Source organism: Notolepis coatsorum, assembly GCF_963971535.1.
Source record: "Notolepis coatsorum genome assembly, chromosome: 5".
NCBI lineage: Eukaryota > Metazoa > Chordata > Actinopteri > Aulopiformes > Paralepididae > Notolepis > Notolepis coatsorum.
The window spans coordinates 191,437,032-191,458,757 of record NC_140169.1 but is presented as its reverse complement, the minus strand read 5'-3'; the positions used below and the strand labels follow the sequence as shown (position 1 = coordinate 191,458,757).

General features: G+C 41.8%; 1 protein-coding gene across 2 annotated transcripts in view; it reads right to left on the bottom strand.

The window, feature by feature from the left end:
- Window positions 1-223: 223 nt before the first annotated feature.
- mphosph8 (M-phase phosphoprotein 8) overlaps window positions 224-21,726 on the bottom strand; it is a 103,352-nt gene continuing 81,849 nt past the window's right edge. For both annotated transcript variants that reach the window (XM_084315157.1, XM_084315158.1), the window contains 3 exons: window positions 10,622-10,746; window positions 5,245-5,328; window positions 224-940 (listed from right to left, as the gene is read on the bottom strand). In XM_084315157.1, the coding sequence (XP_084171283.1) occupies window positions 896-940; window positions 5,245-5,328; window positions 10,622-10,746 (254 nt within the window). In that variant the 3' untranslated portion in view covers window positions 224-895. The remainder of the gene's footprint in view (window positions 941-5,244; window positions 5,329-10,621; window positions 10,747-21,726) is intronic.

Below are 21,726 nucleotides of genomic sequence, written 5' to 3'. Positions count from 1 at the left end.
CACTGTTGAAAATGAAGCTAGTTTACAATACAGGAGAAGAGAACAACCTTTGTTTTTGATGAGTAGCATTTAGACCACGCCCCCTGGCTACTATAAACCCACACTGTTCTTCCGGCACAGGCACGGGGGGGGGGGTCATCCGCTAGACACAGAACATCAGCAACAACCACCTGATGTTTTCCACACTATATCCAGATTCAGATAAGAGAGGGTTGAGAATCAATGAAGTGGAACTTTTAATATATATATATATATATATATATGTACAAACCAGAAAATATAATCAACAACTCTCTCGGGGGAAAGAGGCAAAGTGAGCATACAGCATTTTCTTCATTGGGAAATCAAAAAGGGTTTGTAGGACAATTAATGGGCAAAGCGTTTGCTTGGTCCAAGGAGAAAACAACTAAACAATGAAGAACAACTCCTTGTCTTCTTGTATCCACATGCAACACAGCATGTCTCAGATCTACACACATGTATACACACACACAGGCTAGGCTATGCTTAAAAATGCTTGTAAACACACATGTATCATACACACACACACACCCCTATAGAAGCTGGAGGAACGCATAGGAAGGCACAACCCAGGAGGTTTGAGTGTAGGGAGGAGTCACTACAGATGAAGAGGAGGGAGTAGAAAGGTTTGTGGATGATCTCCTCCTTGGTGGCACCAGGGAAGCGGTCCTTTGTTCTCATTGGATGATCTCCTCCTCTGTGGAACGAGGGAAGCGTTCTCATTGGATGGCAACGATGGCTGAACTGTACTGTCCTTAGCAGACGACATGCCAGCCAATGAATATGAACCATTTCCTGTTGTGTGTGTAGGTGAGGTGTTCATCCCAGGATTAACCAGGCCAGGCTGGCTGGCTGTGACCTTTGGCCTGGGAGGTCATCCCTGTAGCTGGACTCTGTAGGCGCCAATGAGAAGCTTGACCTGAGGAGATGAATACACCAAATGTCAACCACCACACTGCTATGAGTACATATCACACTGCTATGAGTACAGATCACAGAAGACAAGTGTTTTTCTCGTAGACTGGATCCTGAGAGTTGGGCACTTGATACACAGCTGGCTCCTGACTGGGTTTCATTCATTCAATCATTTTATTTTTCAAGTTTAAGGTAAACAACCAAATAATGTGATACAATACAACAAAAGACCAAACCAGCATAACACAGACACACAAAACAACTGAGAGCAACAAGTAACCTACTGTACGTAGGAAAGGGTAGCTGGCAGCGTTTCATGATGCACTGTGTAATGTGGTCTTACCGTCATTATCAACACAGTTAAAAGCCCATATTATGCCCATTTGTCAGTGTAATATTTACATTTCCGTGGTCTATTTACAGACATTGGCATGTTGTTTATGGTTACAGCTGTACAGACTGTGTGCAGCAGGTCAGGCTCAGTCAGTCTGAAACAGGCTGTTCTGGCTCCTGTCTCTTTAAATGCAAATGAGCTGCTGCATCCCACACCCGTACGTGGAGGCAGAACAAATTCAGATCAAACTGTCAGACTAGGCATTGCAGATCAAATATGAATGAAGTTCAAGCAATATCATATCCTATTTCTCTTCTAAATGTTGTCAGAAACATATTTTAGTAAAACATTTAGGTGGAAAAAGAGAAGGTTAATGGTATTTTCCTTTACCGTTTACCAGTAATATTGTCCGTTAAACTGTATGTGAGGTGAGAGGTCAAATAATAACGTTTTACAGGAGGACTAACGGAACATAGACCAATCTCGGCCACTCTTTGTCTGGGAACGCCCAAAACCAAATTCGGTTACGCCCCATTTTGCGCGACATCCAGGCTTTTTTTACTGTCAGCGTTTGGGAATTCCATGTAGACAGGTAGGTGGAAGTGGAATTATACTTATTTTAGAATATATATATCAAATTTCATGAGTATTCATCTATATTTAGTCATCTAAAGACTATTAGATATGAACGTATGTACCAGTAAAAAGTGGGAATCTCTAGAATGTGTTTTGGGCGACGGTGTTTACAAGTGCGGGTAGCCTCTCAATTTAACATTATACACAATACTTTCTGTTGTCAGTAGATGGCAGCATCGATTTAAAAGGTGAAAATGTTATGACTACAAAATGACTACAAATCCCAAGACCAAGATCACCTAGTTCACAGGTCAGCACCGGATTAGGAAAACGTGATCTGAACATGAACACAGGAGCGTTAAACTATTAATGCAACCTGAATATAGTGACAGAGAATGGTCACCTAATTATTTATTGATCTTTTTCCCCCTCCTTTTTTCCTCTGATTTTCTCCCATCCCAATGTTAGTCGTAATGCCAATTCCCAATCCCCTTCCTGGTCGCTGCGCACTTACCCCCCACAGTCGGTCTGGGAGAGTGGAGGCTATCACGTGCTTCCTCCGACACACGTCTAGCCAATCAACCGCTTCTTTTCACCTGGCAGCGCGGACTATCACTGAGAGGGTGTAACGTGTGGAAGGATCACACTACCCCCCTTAGATCCTATCCGCGCTGAGCAGGCGCCCCGACCGAACTGTAGGAGTCTCTGTTTACAACGACCCGGACCCACCCCTCCAGCTTTCCCACCCTCTAATACTGCCAAATGTATTAGTGTGAACGGCCAGCCAAGCTGGTGACAACGCCGGGAGCTGGATTCGAACAGGCGAATCCAGCGTCTCCAGCGTTGGTGACGGGTCACCTAATTATCTTAACAAAAGTTATCCGCATTTATCACATGGCGTTTTAACATTCGCCGAAATGCTTGATTGTGATTGGTCAATGGCCCCCGACAGCGGTGAATTATTTTTCGATAACCACCGGTGATTATTGTTTTTCGCAGCTGGAGTAATCAAGCCCACTGACACACTGTTTCAGCTGCTCAGCATATGCACAGCTGCATTCAGTCATCAGTGCAAGCTGCCGGCGATGACAGCGGGAGCGACAGAACAGAACTGCGTCTGCATTTGATCTCGTAAAATGAATTAGGGATATTGTTAGTAAGTTAGCCATGTAATAAGCGGGATAATGTATAGCCTATACTCTGTCATTGTAGCAAAATAATTGACCTTCACTGACTTTTAAAACACCTCGGCGAGGCGCCTCAGTATTTTAAACTCTGTCGGTCAATTATTTTGCGACAATGACCTCGTAGCTATACATTATCCCTTACATAAAGGACAAATAAACTCAAACACGTCACCCAGTATATAGTGACATAGATGTGTAATGGAAGAAAATACTAGAGTTCAGGAGAGTTTTCTGTCAGAGATTAGCTCTCTTTGGGCTGGACTTTGGATTGTAACTCTGCAGACGTTCTACCTGCACCTCCAGCTGTATAACACACTAAAGGTAAGGGGAAAACCCCAAAAAAGCATAGTATGGGCTCTTTAAAAACAAAAACACATCCAGTGGGCCTGTACCCTAAGTAGGATTTAAGATTCAAAATCAGGGATGAAAACCTATTTGCTGGAATTTTGGGTACTTGCCCAGAGCAACATTTGAATCCTTCAGACGGAGAACTGTTTTAAGCCTGTCTGAAGTTTTCATAATTGCACATTCATAGTTAAAATAACATACCGCCATGGTGATAAATCTACCTTAAATGTATCTCCTCGTCACGCCAACAAGAATGTCACCTTTTTACAACTGCAAATACACAGGCTGTCCAAAAGATTAAACAACAGACTTCTACGGTTCTTGGTCTCCAGGGCCCAGGAGTTCAAAACTTTGAATCCCTATCTGATCGGATCAGATTTGGATTAATTCATTTCAACTCATTATGAATTGAAAATGGGGGACCCTGATGTAAACAAGACGAAAGTCTCTCTGGTCTGCATCCCTTAACAATTGTGTGTATTGAGCTGTACTGTACCCATTCTGCAATCTGTTAATTAACATTTTCAATCAATCAATCAATCAATAGGGATTACAAGTTTTGAAATCCTGGGCCCAGGGTTTAGTTTGGCTCAAAGCAACTGTGTAACTTTGTTAGTTCCAGTGAAGGATAATTTCCAGCTAGCCCTGTATGAAAAAAGACTTGCCACCAATTAGTGAGACGGTGCAAATATACATCCCTGTTCAAGACTCATGGCTTTCATCATCATTAGGTGGCTTCTTCGTTCCGAAGGTTGCCCATCACTCTCCAACCCATTCTGTCCCCACTTCTTCTCTCCAACTCCGTGACTCAGCCTCTCACTCCGCTCCAATCACAGACGTCGTCTACCCAGCCTCTTCTTGGTCTTCCACTTCCTCTCTTTCCATCCACCTTCCCCATCACCACCTTCTTGAACATCTCCCCGCTGGATCCTCTCAGAACATGCCCGCACAACTCCATCTTTCTCTTTTTTCAACCTCTCCAGCAGCTGTCCTCCTTGCATATCCGCTCTTCTCAGTACCTCCTCATTCTTGATCTTATCCTTCCATGTTATCTTCAGCATCTTCCTCAGCGTCCACATTTCAAAAGAGTCTATCATCCTCTTTGCCTCTTCATTCAGCGTCCATGCTTCTGCTCCGTATGAAAAGACTGACATAACATAAGTTTCCAAAATCCTGTTCTTCTCAATAATTCTTTATGGTTCCAGAATGCGCCCTTTGCAATTCCGGTTCTTCTCTTAATGTCCATGTTAGCTCTTCCACCTTCACTGATCCAGCTTCCAAGGTACATGTACTCCTTCCACTTGTTCAAGTTTTTCTCCATCCATCTGTATTTTACAAACAGTTCCTGGTGTTTTTTCAATGATCATTACTTTAGTTTTCGTTGTGTTTAGCGACATTCCATAGTTTTTGCATTCGACATTCAGCTTATTCATCATGTTGCTTTATTGATACTTAATTCAAGGTTTGTGTGCTTGTGTGCTCAAAGCAGGAGCACAACACAGGAAACACAACACAGCAAATACAGGCACTTCAAAAATATCTCTTTACCTTCCATCTCTACATTTAACCCCTAACTGCTCCTGATGAGCAGGTTGGCACCTTGCATGGTTGCCTCCAGTAGAAGTAGAAAGTTGCACTGTCTGTGAGTGAATGTGTGGGTGAATGTGAGACATAAGTTGTAAAGTGCTTTGGATAAAAGCTGTTATATAAATACAGTCCATTTACCATGTTTATCATTATAGCACAGAATATTACACTGAGTGAGTAAGGAAATATTAGTACTTTCTCAGCGCTTATAGTTTGTGTGTGGGTGTGTGTGTGTGAGTGTGTGAGAGTGTGTGAGAGTGTGTGATTTCCTCTCACCTTGGCTGTGGGTGACTCTGCCAGGCGTATGAAGAGCTTGTTGATACCTGGAATGGGGCTGAAGGAGTAGATGAAGTGACTGTCCTGTGAGGTTATGGAGGAGAAAAAAGAGACAACATGAAGCCGAGAACACAGAAGTCTGACATGATCTTTTCACTACTGAATCATTTGTTGAGACTGATTACTTGTGATCCATAAACAGAAATATTTTGACAATACATTATTCAAAAAATATTATATTTATGATAGATTTATTATATTTACATATAATATATATGTATTATTTATTTATTATATGTATTAAGGCGAGACACCCCAGGTGAATAGGCAAATATAATTTTTTTGTTGATTTTGAGATTGTTATATTTTGCTTCCTAAACATGTCTTCTATGAAACTAGTGACAATAAAACGTCAATAACACACATTTAGTTGTTTATTTTACTTCATTTTGCCTTATTGCATCCATAAATGTGCACATATTTAATGGGGAAGTGCCTCATTTGCATATATAAACATAAAATTCAGAAAAATTGCAATATATTTTTTCTTAGTTTATATGTACATAACAAACTGGGAAAGTTTCATAGTGATATCTATTCAAATATTTTTTGCCTCTTAGGGGGTACTACACCGTTTGTAGCCTGTGTGTAGTTCTGTTCAGTTCAATAACATCATTATTATTATTATTATTATTCAGTTATCAGGCATGTTTTTAGGTTGTCTATTACTAATGGTTTGATTAGGTATTGTGTTTGTAAATATCCGTTTAAAAAAGTATGGCATTTTACAATACAGAACTTTGAAGGCGTTTTCCCAAAAATGAGTTTTAAGAGTTTTTCCTCATACTCTGAGCCAGAAATCTCCACTTCAGTAGCACTCACATACACCAAACCTTCCAGTTCTATTCATATCTATGTTCTGAAGGTATTTACAGAAGGGTTTGTTGATATCGCATTCATACCCTGATTTATATCACATTTTATTCATAAAAACATATATGGAAATATGGAATTTTACCATAAAAATGGACTGAATGGAGTATTTTCTGATTTATGGAGTGATAAAAAGAGATATCTAAAATCCCCTCTGTAATAACCTTTGGCTCTAATATGTCAACAAAATGAAACTATAATTTTGAAAATGGCTTTATCCAATGTTCAGATTTCTGTCCTGGAATTATATGCAAATTAGTGCATATTTAAGTAGAGCATGCCTCATTTGCATATTTAAACATACAATTTCAGAAAACTTGTAATACAAAAAAGTCTTGTCTTAATATAAGTAATCAACTGGGGAAGTTTCATTGTGATAACTATTAGTTAATTTGTTTACCCTATTCACCTGTAGTGTCTCGCCTTAATAATATTAATAATAATAATAACATAATTTGACAGCTGGTAACACGTGTATTTTTCTACCACACATGTGATTGGACAAGAGGCTTATAATCCTCAAATAGAATAGTCTCTTACAATTTAAGAAAATATCATTCCGCCGTATCTACGTACATTTAATTAATTTACTAGATTAGTCACCTGTTATGAGGTAACCGGCAAACATGCCCTGTTAGGTAGCTATATAAAGTAACAAGAACTTTTTATCTTTAATGAGAAATCCAAAGATTCTGATTTACTTTATTTGTATGTTTGAAACAATTCTAAAAATTGACAGAAAGGCGGCCGGGTGGCGCAGCAGACTAAGCGTCTGCCCACCACAGCAAGAGACACTGGTATCGAATCCGGCTGTCAGCGGTGCCTCCGGCTTGGCCGGCCGTCATACTGGCACAATTGGCGATGTCAGCGGGAGGGAAGCCGGTGGGTGGTAATCTGGTCGTTGTAAACAGCGACTCCTACAGGTCGGTCAGGGGGGCGCCTGCACAGCGAGGGAGGGAAATGGTGAAGGTAGTGTGACCTCCCACGCGTTACACTTCACCAATGAGAGTCCTCGCTGCCAGGTGAAAAGAGGCTGGTGGCTGTCTCCTATGTATCGGAGGAAGCATGTGATAAGACTTCAGGGCTCCCTAGACCAACCAGTGGGGGGCACATGCACACAACGACCAGGAAGGGGAGGGGGGAATTGGCATAACGACTAAATTGGGATGGGATGAAAATACAGAAAAATAGGAGGAGAAAGAGTGGATCCAAAAAAAATAAAAGAATGTTGACAGAACAGGTGGTAAATGAGATGGTCAGTGATCCTTAATCAGCACTCCTACTCTGAATGTCTTTATCAATACAGGTTCTGCATTGTGGTCAATAAATTACCAGGCTTCATTCCCATCAACGCAGTACATCGCTAACCACCATATAGCAGCCCCTCTTGCATGTTATTACTTGTTAAGAACATGGAAATGCAGAGTGAACCTCATATTGTAGTTGATATACCTATGTATTAAACGCCATTATAACAAGATTGTGTAAGATAAGAAGTGTTGCGTTTAGGTGAAGTATTTACAATGTTAGCCGTTTGGCGAAACAAGATGACTGGCCAGAAAGCACCCTATCTCTACACTGGTCTACACACTCCCTGGCAGCTGAGGAAGGAGAGAATCCTAACCAGGAGATTTTTTTTTTTTTTGCTTTAAAAGTGAAACACAAACACTGGTACTGATTTAAGAGACCAGGCCCAGCTGTAGAAATATAATTGGATGTAGTGAATTATCAGGCATCAGGAGACGTCCCAGTGGTTAACTGTTTTAAACTGTTAACTGTTTGGATTCAACAGGGGCATTGTTGACATTAACAAAAATGAGACAATTTCTTAATGTAACCTATACAATATCTATAGACTACAGAGCATGCATACATACATACCAGTCTATTTAATATCCATTGTTAACACATTCTGTGCCACGCCTCTTCCGGGAAGAGCATAGCCTCATGCCACCCATTAAACCAATGTAGTCCGTTACCTTGTTTGTAGAGCTATAACTATATTCTATATTATAGCTATGGATACAATACTATAGTCATTTGACACTGGGTTTCTTCCGGTCAAGATACAAAAAAGAAATAATTTTTCCATCCATACGTTCCCGTTTTATACCATGGTGAATATGAGTGTTATTTCGGAATGATCCGGGCCAATTCCTGAGAGGCTGGTTATAAGCCGCAATGTGTATTATACCAAATCCATTCGCGTTTTGTCCCTACACACGCTACTTTAAAAAAAATCAAATGCATATGATCGGTATTATGTTCCATCATGAATGCATGAAAGGGTGGGGGGGGGGGTCGTTTTTCAATGCTTTGATCGTCACCAACGGAATACGTTATGGATCGCAATGAAAACATTATTAGATCAACACAAGATTGATACCATATAGCCCTTACCTTGACTAGGATGTACCCTGAAAAGAATATTCCAATTATCTGATCGCCATTCCAAGTATTGATGTCCATCGTTCCGCCAACATAATCCAACACAGAATCCACCACAGGAGTAATTGTTTCTTCTCAATCCGAGCATTAGAACCGCTACACCTGTCCGACTAAGAATAGTCTGCCGGGACCTATATCATCGACGCACAGCGAAATACTCAACGTTTCAAAGGATGTGCAATATCGGCCGCATACCACCAGGCGGCGGCATTGGACTTTTGCGATCTCAGACTCATTCCCTATGATAACACCAGGCTCCCTGGATGGAATAGGGTATTAAAAAAAAAAAAAAAAAAAAAACGATCCAGAAACGAGTTAACACGTGATTGGCACTCAACGGTCAGGCGTCACAAACGTGTAAATCAGTGAATGGCACTGGAAGTGTTAAGATAAACCAATTTGCTCCATCTTGCCTGGTGAATTTCGCTCTCAAGTTGAAATATTTTCAACTAGAACGAAGAGTGAAACGGTGTCGGTTCGCGTCTTTCAAATTTATTTTGTATGCATTCACACAACCTCTAAAAGTAATTAGGCCGGTGTGCCTGACTCGCAGAATTCAGATCAAACTGTCAAAGTAGGCATTGCAGATCACCATGTGAATGAAGATCCAGCTATTGCATATCCTATTCCTCGCCTAAAACATATTTTAGTGAAGCGTTTAGTTGGAAAAAGAGAAGGTTTACTGCTGTTGTTTACAAATGGCGGTTGCTGCTGACTGGCAACAAATGTGAACAGTATCAAATTGCAGCACAGATAGTACCTTTGGTACCGACTACCGACCCCAGAGCCACCAGTAGCTAAAATTGGCACGGAGAACAAAACAAAGTGGGAGCATGGATTGGGCACGACACGGCAAGGTAGCGGAAAAACGTCATAAGTGGCAGTCATTTACATTTAGTAATTTAGCTGATGCTTTTATCCAAAGTGACTTACAGATTGTGAACAACAAGTCAGCAGGAGGGCTACATCTCTGGCAGCTAACAGCCCAAACCCACTGAACGCGAGACGCGGGCGGGTGATCAGCGCTTCACTTTCGCTCCCATGTTAACGGGCGTCGCTGTTCACACCGGCCACGCGGGAAGCGCTTTGGTTGGATTCAGAGGCGTGCGCCATGCGTATTTTCACAGAAATACACTTAATATCTGCATTATTACCACACATATAGATGTTGTTCAACCAGCTAATGTGTCTGTATCTTTCCCAATACAAATAAACCATACTATACTTTTTCAGGAGTACAGTCACACTGATTTCATCATTCTAACATTTATTCTAACATTCTAATTAATTAGATAATAACTGGTTATACATGCAAAATGGACAATAGAACACTGGAACTGGAAATCTTAAAAAAAAATTCAAACGGGGACTGACTTCGCATATAGACTAGGCATTTACAGCTGTTCCAATGTAAATGTGCCTTCCTCCGTGCGCTTTTGCCCGCTCTGAAGTCGGACTCGGTGTGGACGGCCACGCGCGCTGTTCTCGCACGAAACCCACGCATGCTTGCGCCTGCGCCTGGTGGGGTCCCAGCGTAAGGGTCAGTGGTATTGTTCGTCAAACAGTGTCAAACTTGAGTGTTACACTCCGAGTACATAGTAGTATAGACATAATATGCATAGTAGGTAGTAGTATAGGCCTAGTAGTATAGTAGATAGTAGTATAGACACAGTAGCAAAGTAAAAGACAGTAAGAAGTTTATTATTATTTCAGATATGGCGGGAAGTTCGTGACTATGGTGGGAAGTTCGTTCGACCATTTATGTGTACAGTTCACTGTTCCAACCACCACTGAATCTCAAATGAGGAAAAAAGCAGTGTTGCCCTCTGGGTAGAAAACAGGTGGGCTCTTCTGGATTGGTCTCCAACAGGCCGGTAGCTATGGGAACACTTTGGCTGTACTGTGTAGATAGGAACTGCCCCCCTCCAGCTTTAATCTCCTTGGCTGTATTGTGTAGAATAGATAGGAAGGAAGTGATCTAGTCAGAGGAGCTCACCAGGAAGATGGGGAGCTGGAACTTGTCATTGAGCACCACAGCATGAACGCTGCAGGGTCCACAGAGCCTGGCTGTGATGTCATTCAGGAAGTTAGAATGGAAGATGAAGAGGAGGATGCCAGACCCTGCATAGTGGAAGAGAGAGAGGGGGGGGGGGTAACGGAGGGAGAGAGAGGGGTAATGGAGAGAGAGAGGGGGGGGGGGGGGGTAAGAAAGTCACATGGGTTAAGCGACATTTGTCGAGCATTGGCTCTAAATAAGAGTGTGTGTGTGTGTTATATATATGCGCATGTGAGCGACTTGTGCGAGTGATTAGGTTGACAATCTCCTATTCTGGGGCAAATTTGGCCGTTCAAAGGGACTTCTTTATATTTGATCGAATTTCAATAAAAAAAATTAATACAATTAATATGAGCAGGGGGAAAAAGGGGCAGGGGTTCAATCCCCTCCTTGGCCCCATCTGTGCACATGCCTGCCTCTAGCCAACAACAGTTCAGTCAATGTTGCTGAACATGAACAATAGTCTCTCAAAGCTAGAAACTACAGAATCTGAGACTCGACTGAAATTCTCAAGATGTACAGCCTGGAGCTTCTCCTATTCTCAGCCGAGTTGAGGAAACTATAGTATATGACATCAGATACCTGGAGTGGGTACAGGGCTCGAAATTGCGACTGAATTGGTCGCATATGCGACCGAAATTGTATCTGTGCGACATCAACTATAATTGGGAGCATTCGTGCGAGTGCAAATAATTGTTCTGGTTCAACCATATTGCGATGCTCTTATTGTGAAAATCCCGTGGAGAGTGGTATCCGCTCGGCTCACAACACAGCAGTAGTGTCTGGAACGCGGACATTGCAACAGAGCAAGGCTAGTGTGCCTATTTTGTAGGGGTGGGAATCACCAGTTTAATCACGATACGATATCGATTCTTTGGACAACGATACGATATTATCCGATATCACACAGTCTGCCACGATACGATACGATTCGATTCAGGTGCCTGCGATCGATATGAGACGATATTATGTGCCCATTTAATACAATCGTAACATTTAAATCAACAACAAAAAAGGCAATGGAAATATCATGACATTTTTATTTTTGAGCTCTTCCAGACATTTAAATGAAAAACAATCTATTGTTTTTAATACAAATAGACCTCCTGTTCACTGTTTTTGGTTCGTTTTTCTTTTTTTTCCTCGATATTAATATCCTATTCACTGTCACAGAGCTGTATTTTGGCTGGAAAAGCATATTGGGAGTCCCAAGGTGCAGTACCGGCCAGATCCTGTTAGTGGGGCTATCCCGAGAATGCACCCTCCCAGTCCCCACTTCTCTCTGCCTATGGCTCTGGGTTAGCTTGTTAGCTCACGCTAACGTAACGTTATCTTCGATCTTTAACGCGACGTGGGCATAATGGAGTAAGTAAGTAAGTAAGTAAGTATTTATAAAGCACCTTTCATACATGTCATGTAGCTCAAAGTGCTGTACACAATTATAGGCATATATAACGATAAAAGCAATAAAGTCATAGTGATCAGTTAAGATCAAAATAAAAAAAAATAATAATAATAATAGTAACGTAAAAATGAAAATAACGTAAAAACAGTCATTTGCTTACCAGTTTGGGAGAACAGGTCCGCACAAACATTTCCGCTCAGTGGCAACCGGAAGTGCACTAAACCAATGCACTTGTATGGTAGCAATGTTTAGCTCTTATAACGCTAGTGTAGTTACGTTTTTATCAGTGGTCATAGTTGGGTCCATAGTGCTTTACCAAGTCCCATGGATCCATCAGTGGCCGTGTATTGTGGTAGAAAGAAAGAAAAAGAAAAACGTATAAAGAAAACAGTCTAAAGTTTGAAAGTTTGGGAGGTCCGCAAAAACACGCCTTCAGCTCAGAAGCTGAGGCGTGTCAAAAACTTTTGAAAAAACTGGAGGCGTGTCTCCTATTGTACCCATTCCTTCATCTAAAAAGTTTGAAAGTTTGGGAGGTCCGCAAAAACACGCCTTCAGCTCAGAAGCTGAGGCGTGTCAAAAACTTTTGAAAAACTGGAGGCGTGTCTCCTATTGTACCCATTCCTTCATCTAAAAAGTTTGAAAGTTTGGGAGGTCCGCAAAAACACGCCTTCAGCTCAGAAGCTGAGGCGTGTCAAAAACTTTTGAAAAACTGGAGGCGTGTCTCCTATGTACCCGTTCCTTCATCTAAAAAGTTGGGTCCACAAGGCTTATCCTAGCCTCATGGATCCATCAGGTTTTTCCAAGCCATAACTATTTGTAAGCTAGACTGTATAGGTACGTTTTTAATTTTCCTTTAAAAATGTGTATAGAGCTGGCGTTTCTGATGTGTGTTGGTAGTGTGTTCCATAGTTTTGGGGCATAGTTGGCAAATGCCATACTTCCTATCCTTTTTTGGTTTCTGGGCGTGTCTAGTAAACCTGTAGTGGATGACCGTAGCGTTCTTGAGGGCAGATAACTAACTAGGGAATTTGCTATGTATTTTGGGCCTTGCTCATTAAGAGCTTTATATGTTAGGAAAAGGACCTTAAAATCAATTCTATGAGTTATTGGAAGCCAGTGCAGAGTGGCCAGGACTGGAGTGATATGTTCTCTTCTCCTTGTATGAGTTAGTAATCGAGCTGCAGAGTTTTGGATAAGCTGAAGCTTCCCAATGGTTGCTTTGGGAAGACCAGTGAACAGTGCATTACAATAGTCAAGCCGACTTGATACAAAAGCATGAATAAGTTTCTCTGCATCCTTTTTATTTACGAAAGGTCTTACTTTCGCTATGTTTCTTAGGTGGAAGAATGACGTTTTCATGGCCTTATTTATATGAGATTTAAAGGTCAGGTCTGAGTCCAAGATGACACCTAGGCTTGTAACCTCAGTCTTTACATAGGATGACAGACTCCCCAGGTTTTTACAAAGCACTTCCCTTTTCGCTTTTGGGCCGATCAATAGGATTTCGGTCTTGCTTTCGTTTAATTTTAGGAAGTTATTGTTCATCCACTTGTTTATTGCTAACAGACAATTTGTAATGGACTGTATGGCTGTAGTGTTATTTGGTTCTGCGGAGATATATAGTTGTGTATCATCAGCATAACTATGGAAGCATACATTGTGGTCTCGAATGATGTCCCCGAGGGGCAGCATATATAGTGAGAAGAGTAATGGACCAAGGCAGCTTCCTTGTGCGACTCAAATTGCTGTCATATTCCTCGGATACATTATCTCCAAGCTTAACATAGAACCTTCTCCCCTTAATGTATGTTATGAGCCAATTTAGTACATGATCGGAAAAGCCAACCAGTCTTTCAAGACGACTGATCAAGATATTATGGTCAATCGTATCGAACGCTGCACTAAGGTCCAATAGGACAAGAATTGAGACTTTGCCAGCATCGGAGTTTAGCCTGAGGTCGCTAACTATTTTGGTAAGGGCAGTTTCAGTGCTGTGATTTGTTCTGAAGCCTGATTGTAGTTCCTCCATGATGTTATTATCTTTGAGAAAGGAGTTTATTTGTACTGAGACTATCTTTTCTAATATCTTGCTGATAAATGGAAGGTTCGATATTGGCCTATAGCTTTTTAGTTCGTTTACATCTAAGTTTGTTTTCTTTAGTAGTGGTTTTACTACAGCCGTTTTAAATGCATCTGGAAAAGTGCCTGTTTGAAGAGACATATTTATGATTTCAAGGACATGATTTGAGACACTATCAAACACCCGTTTGAGAAATGCTGTTGGTATAGGATCGAGGCAGGAGGTGGCGGAATTACACTCAGAGACAATCTTACAGAGGTCAGGTAATGTAATACATGTGAATTCCCCCATTGTTATCTCAGGTGGGTTTTCACTCACAGCCAGATCTATATCAGCGGTAATGCTTGCTCTAATCAATGATATTTTTTCATTAAAGAAAACTGCGAACTCTTCACATTTTGTGGCGGATTGCTGCGGTATATGGGGGGGTGGTATGTTAATCAGCCGGTCAATGGTGGAAAAAAGTACCCTGGAGTTACCCATATTTTCTGAGATCATTTTGGAAAAATATTCCTTTCTCGCAAGTTGTATTGCTTTATTGTATGCGCCCATGGCGTCTTTGTATAAATTAAAGTGAGCTGTGAGTTTGAGTTTCCTCCATTTTCGCTCGGCTATCCTACATTTTCTCTTGTTATCTTTAACATTGGTTTTATTTAGCCATGGAGAGATTCTATCAGTTTTTACCTTTTTAACCTTTAGAGGGGCAACAGTATCTAACACTGTTGACAAGGTGCTGTGGAAGTTTTGCACTTTCTGATTTATGGAGGATTCACTGCATTGGTCATATGATTTCATCATACTAGAGAATTTTGCTTCAGCTCTAGCGTCCAGAAGCCTTCTGTGAACTATGAATTCGCTTCTGGTCTTATGTAATATTAGGCTTGTACCATAGAACACACAATAATGGTCAGAAATTGGAATTTGTTTTACTGATACATTCTCAATGTTTAGCCCTGTTGTTATTAGTAGGTCCAGAGTGTTGCCATGTTGGTGGGTGGCCTCGTGAACATGTTGCATCAGTCCAAAACTGTCCAGTAGGTTCAGAAACTCACAACCCCTGGGGTCATCCTTTTTGTTGATATGAATGTTTAGATCTCCATTAAGAATGATTCTATCATACCTGGTAATGCAGATCGATATGAGTTCTGAAAATTCCTGTATGAAGAGTGGCGAGTACCTTGGTGGTCGATACAATGTCACACATATTACTGGCATTTCTGTTTTCAATACAATAGCAAGGTATTCAAATGATAAAAATGTTCCCAGGTCAATATCATTGCACACAAATTGAGTGGAGATGATTGCTGCTATTCCGCCTCCCCTCCCACTCTGTCTGTTTGATTGATAGAATTTAAAATTGGAAGGGCAGGTCTCAATCAGTGTTGCTACTCCAGTGATATTGTCTAACCATGTCTCTACTAAAAACATACAATGTACACCATGTTTTACTATGAGTTCATTTATCAGAAATGATTTTTGTTTCAGCGCTCTAATGTTGAACAGTGCTAGTTTTAGCTGTACGGGTTCTGTAGTGGGGTGTGAGATAGTCTGTGGTTGAACACTGATATTGATAAGGTTAGATTTACATATGGGACGTGATAATGAGTAATTGATTAGTCTTTTGGTGATCAGAATCGGGATGACACTCAACGTGTTTTTTTGTAGTTTAGGCTGCTTCTGTATATAGTCTACAGAGCTAGATATGGTTGGTTGTCAGGCCAGTGATGCTATACTTTGTATGACGTTATGTATTAGCACATTTACCCCTGATATGTTTGGATGGATGCCATCGGGTCTGTAATGGTCTTTCCTGGACCAGAGCAGATCAAAGTTATTTATATAGCAAAGTCCTATAGTAGTACAGTGGGTCTGTAGCCATTTGTGCAACCAGAACAGACGGCTAAATCACTCAGATCCACGACCTATGGATGGAATGGGGCCAGACACAATGCATATTTTACCCAGGCTTTCAATAGTGAGTATTAGTGATTCAAAGTCAGATTGGAGTTTAACGGATTGTCTAGCCATTACGTCATTTGCTCCGATATGAATGATAACGGTGTGGGCGGACGGATATCTCTCGATGATTTCGGGAGTACACTCAAGTAAGTCAGTAACTTTTAAACCGGAAAAACAATACGTAATGCCGTGTGGTATTTGCAAAAACCTGGTGATGGAATCTCCGATGAGTAGGATCTCTGGCTGTTCCTGGATGCATTCCCCGTCGTAGATGGCCAGGTTTCTATGGTGAAAAGCCGCAGGAGTAGCGTCTGCATTGTTGGCGGGGTTTGATGGTTGGTCGAGCAGCAGCGCCGTGTGGAGGGGCTCGTTCACAGCGGCATTTCCATCGATGACACTCGCCGTTTGAATGCTCATACTGGTATGGGCTGCAGAGCACCGCAGACGAGGACGTTTAAACTTTGGGGAGTCGGACCCATCGCGTGAGTCTGGGGAGTTTGGCGATGCGAGAGCAAACAGGGCAGAGCGCTTTCTGCTCTGGGTTGTAGATATATTTCCATGGTTGAGTTGTGAGCTGGCCGCCGTCCTGGTAGCTTCGCTTGGAGCCTGGCTAGTAGCTAGGCTAGTAGCTAGCATCGGATAGTCTTTGAGCAAAGCTACATTACTAGCAACAGGAGACGGAAACGAGGGAGAGCCTAGGAGGCTGGGATCGTTACGCAGAGGATTGAATCGGTTGGATAGTTGAGGCGAATCAAAGGGATCATAGAGAGGAAGGGAGAGCTTCCTTCGGCCCCTCACCACTGTCGCCCAGGAGGGACTACTGGTGCAGCCTGCGTCCGTTTGTTCCATGCTAGCCAGCTTGGACATGAGCTCCGTTTGACGCTTGAGAAGATCCATTACTAGTATCTTGATGGTCTTCAGTTCCGTTCGCATTTCTGCGACATCTGATGTTGGAGCCATTTCCTCGAGAGAGTCAAAACACTGAGTACTGTAGCGTGTATAGCTGTAGCTATGGCAACAACAAGCGCCGATAGCTTTAGGTCACGTCCAGTAAAAAGTCACATAAAACCAATAAATCCAACAGCATAAACGATAAGAGCAAAAGTCACAGTGATCAGTTAAGATCACTGGTTAAATAATGGTAGAAAGAAAGAAAACAGTCTAAAGTTTTGAAAGTTTGGGAGGTCCGCAAAAACACGTCCGTTCAGTAGTAACCGGAGTGTAGTGGATCCAACCAACTAACACACAGGAATATGGACCAATCCAACCAACCAGGAGTGACAAGGATTGCAAAGCAGGTTAGATGCATTGGACCCGTTGTGGAATAAAACAGCAGGGACATGTTTTGGGTCACAGAATAGGCACACTAGTCTTGCTCTAGTCGCTACTGCTGTTGATGTTAAACGGAGTTTGAGTTTCACAACACTGGGCGCGGGGCGATGATGTCGCCGGATTTTCAAAATAAGAGTATCGCAATATGAATCGATCTTTTTACGTGGCATCGATCCTATTTGATTATTGATAATAGATCGATATATCGATCTGGATCGATGTATCGTCCCACCCCTACTATTTTGCGACCCAAAACAAGTCCCTGCTGTTTTATTCCGCAACGGGTCAAATGCATCCAACATGCTTTGCAATCCTCGCCGTTCCTTTATGCCTACCGAAATTAACGTTACGTTAGTGTAAGCTAACAAGCTACAGAGAGAACAGCAGAGGGGACTGGGGAAGGGGGCAGGCATTCTCCCTGTGTGTGTGTGTGTGTTTGATTGATTGATTGAAAAGTTTATTAACAGATTGCAGAATGGGTACAGTACAGTACAGCTCAATACATACAATTGTTAAGGGGATGCAGACCAGAGAAAGACTTTCGTCTCGTTTACATCAGGGTCCCCCATTTTCAATTCATCATAACATATGACATACATGACATACAGATAGACAGTACTGCTACATCTATACATTTATGACATATCAGATTTGCAAATACAGTACCGTTTGTGATACAAAAAGTGTCCAGAAAAAGAGTGTATATACATTTGACGTAGAAACTGTACATTGGGGGAGGTTGGGTGGGTGGGGTGGGGTTGGGTGGGTGGGGGCTGTACATTGGAGGTGGGGGGGGGGGGGGGGGGTTGGGTAGGGGGGGGGGGGACACTGTACACTGTACATTGGAATACTGACAAAGCCATACTTGGTCATTTACTGTACAACTGGGTTAGGACATTTGTAGGGGCCAGTTTCGAATTGCAGTCTCCCGTAGGTGTTCTTTGAGAGTGTTTTTGAAAGTGGGTAGTGATTCACATTCCTTTACAGCTTTGGGTAGGGCGTTCCACATTGATGTGGCATAATTGCGAAATGTGTTTAGTCCCTTATTTGAGCCGAATCTGGGTTTAACATGATTTGTGGAGCTCCCTCTGGTGTTGTGATCGTGGTATTCACTGACCTTTGGGAAGTATTTTGACATGTACATGGGTACCTTGGTCGTGTAGTGTATCTTGTAGACCAGGCCCATTGCAAGTTGCTGTACTCTGTCGTCTACTCTAAGCCATCCTAGGTTGTCAAAGTGGGCAGGGGTGAGGTGGGTTCTAGGAGTAAGGTCAAGCAGTAGTCTGACCAGTTTGTTTTGAGATGTTTGTAATTTTGTTTTTAGCGCCTTTGAGGTGCTTTGGTACCATGAGGTGCACGCATAGTCGTAGTACCCTTGAATGAGTGCTCCTGCCAGAGTCTTCAGGGTATTCTTGTTTACCAGAGAGGAGATCCGGTACAAGAATCGAGTTTGTTGGTTGACTTTTTTTATTACATTGGATGCCATTTTGTCACAGGAAAGATTAGCCTCTAGGATGGAACCCAGGTAGGTAATTTCATCTTTCCTTGTGACAATATTGTCTGTAACCGAGAAGTCGTCGGTCTTGCTGAGTTTGTTATTTGAACCGAAGAGAATGGACTCTGTTTTGCCCATGTGTAATGATAGTTTGTTGTCGGCCAGCCATATGCAGATTTTGCCTAGTTCTGAGCTGAGGGCTTTTTCAACCTGTAACTTGTTCTTGTCAGAGACCAGCAGGGCTGAGTCGTCCGCAAACAGGAACAAGTTGCAGTCACAAGCTGACGACATGTCATTTGCATAAATTAGGAATAGTAGCGGTCCTAGTATGCTTCCTTGTGGAACACCACAGTTCACTGTGAGGGGGGGGGATAGGGTACCGTTTACCTCCACCATCTGTTCTCTCCCCTCCAGGTAGGATTGTATCCAGCTCACTGATAAGACTATCAAAACCAATTGCTTTTAGCTTGTCAAGTCAAGTCAAGAGTTTTATTTGTCACGGCATACGAGTATACAATGAAATGCGGGTGGTCTTGCCCGCAACGATGTGCAATACAGTGGTACAACATATAATAGAATCCAATACAAAAAACATTGTGCAATAACAGGTAACATGGTGTGATCAGAATGGTGTGATTGACAGTGTCGAAGGCCTTTTGTAGGTCCAGCATGACCATGCCGCAGTATTTGCCCGCGTCCACCTGTTGTTTGATGTGGTCGTTCAAATAGAGAAGGCATGTGTCAGTGGAGTGGGGTGTTCTGAAGCCAGATTGGAATTCGTAGATTAGATTTTTTTCCGCAAGGTACTTTTCGATCTGTTCGTATACTATTTTTTCCATGACTTTCGAGATGGATGTAAGTATAGAAACAGGGCGGTAGTTGCCTGGGTCCAATTTGCTGCCCTTTTTGTGCAGGGGTGTTACTCTCGCAATTTTGAAGTCCTTGGGGACGTGTCCCTGTTTTATGGAGAGGTTTATTATGTGTGTGATGACTGGGGTGATGGCGGCTGCTGAGTCTCTGAGGAATTTGGAGGGGATGTTGTCATGGCCAGTGGCCTTGTTCGGTTGGAGGGCGCTCAGTTTTTTTAGTACCTCATCTGTAGTTACCATTTCCAGTTTGAAGTCGTCTTTGTGGACGCCTAGGTTCTTGTAGTATGCTACTATGTGTTCTACCCCATACTGCCCTGAGTGGGAGGGTAGTTTGTTTACCAGTGTTGTGGCTATGTTTGTGAAGAAAGTGTTTAAGTAATTGGCTACATCCAGCTTGTCTGTGATGAGCGTGTTGTCCGTCTTTATGTTTATGTTTGAGAACCTGGTTTTAAGTTTTTTACTGCAGCCTAGTTGATTGTTGAGTAATTTCCAAAGTTCACATGGTTTATTTTAGTTTCTCAGTTTTGTCATTTATGAATTTTTTTTTAGCAGTTTTGATCATGGAGTTTACGTCATTTCTTAGTCTGTTTCTTTCTAGTTTGAGTTCAGTCACGTGGTCTTGGAGTTCACTGCTCGTGCTTTTGGTAAGCTTTGACTGACTTTTGTGTGTGTGTGTGTGTGTGTGTGTGTGTGTGTGCGCGCGCGTTTGGAAAGACCAGATGAAGTATAGTATATTTATAGTAAATGTACTGAGGATGGACAGATAATGTTGATATTTAAACATAAAAAATACAATACATAATAAATGTATTCATGATCATCATGCAACATAAAACAATTGCAGAAACGGTTTGGGAGAGGAAGGGGTTTTAGGTTGCGTGTTGTGAGTTCCAAAAATGTTTACTTAAAGTTTAAAGCTCAATATATCAAAACGTGGCACTTTACAGTGAACAGGAGGTCTATTTGTATTAAAAACAATAGATTGTTTTTCATTTAAATGTCTGGAAGAGCGGGCGCCCCAGTGGCGAACCACATAGTGCGCTCAGCCGCAGCACGGCCGACCCGGGTTCGATTCCCGAACCCGTCGTTATTTGCCGAATGTCTTTCCCCCACTCTGTCTCCCATTCCTCCTCTCTCTCTGGACTGCCCAGTAGAATAAAGCGATAAACGCAAAAAAATAAATCTTTAAATGTCTGGAAGAGCTCAAAAATAAAAATGTCAAATGATATTTCCATTGTCTTTTTTGAGTTGATCTAAATGTTACCGATTGTGTTAAATGGTCATATAATATCGTCTCATATCGATCGCAGGCACCTGAATCGAATCGTATCGTGGCAGACTTTGCGATATCGGTAAATATCGTATCGTTGTCCAAAGAATCGATATTGTATCGTATCGTGATGAAACTGGTGATTTCCCACCCCTAACTAGGTCTACACTATACTATAGTTTAAGGCTACTTTCACTGTTTTACTGCATTACAGTACTGTTATATTGTCGTTTTTTTATCAATAAAAAATATATATTACATACCGGTATATTGTTGGTGCTCCTTACATTTTGGTGGGTGCTCCTACATTTTTGCTGGTGCTACCAAGTAAAAAATTTAATTTCGAGCCCTGGGGTATAAACTCTTTCCTGGCTAGGGAAAAAGTAAATGTTCACTTATAATGCGGAGTACATTTGTAGCCACCCTCACGATTATTAGATGCTCATAGCAAGACATGTAAATGAAAAGCAGGCATCTTGCCATCAACCAGACACGCTATAGGTAGAAACTTTATATTAACAAAAATCTCAAACTCAATCAAACAAACGGTTATGTACTTAGCTATGTATGAATGGAATTCACTCCCTAGACATATCACAAGAAAACAGTCAAATACCATTTAAAATCTTATTGAA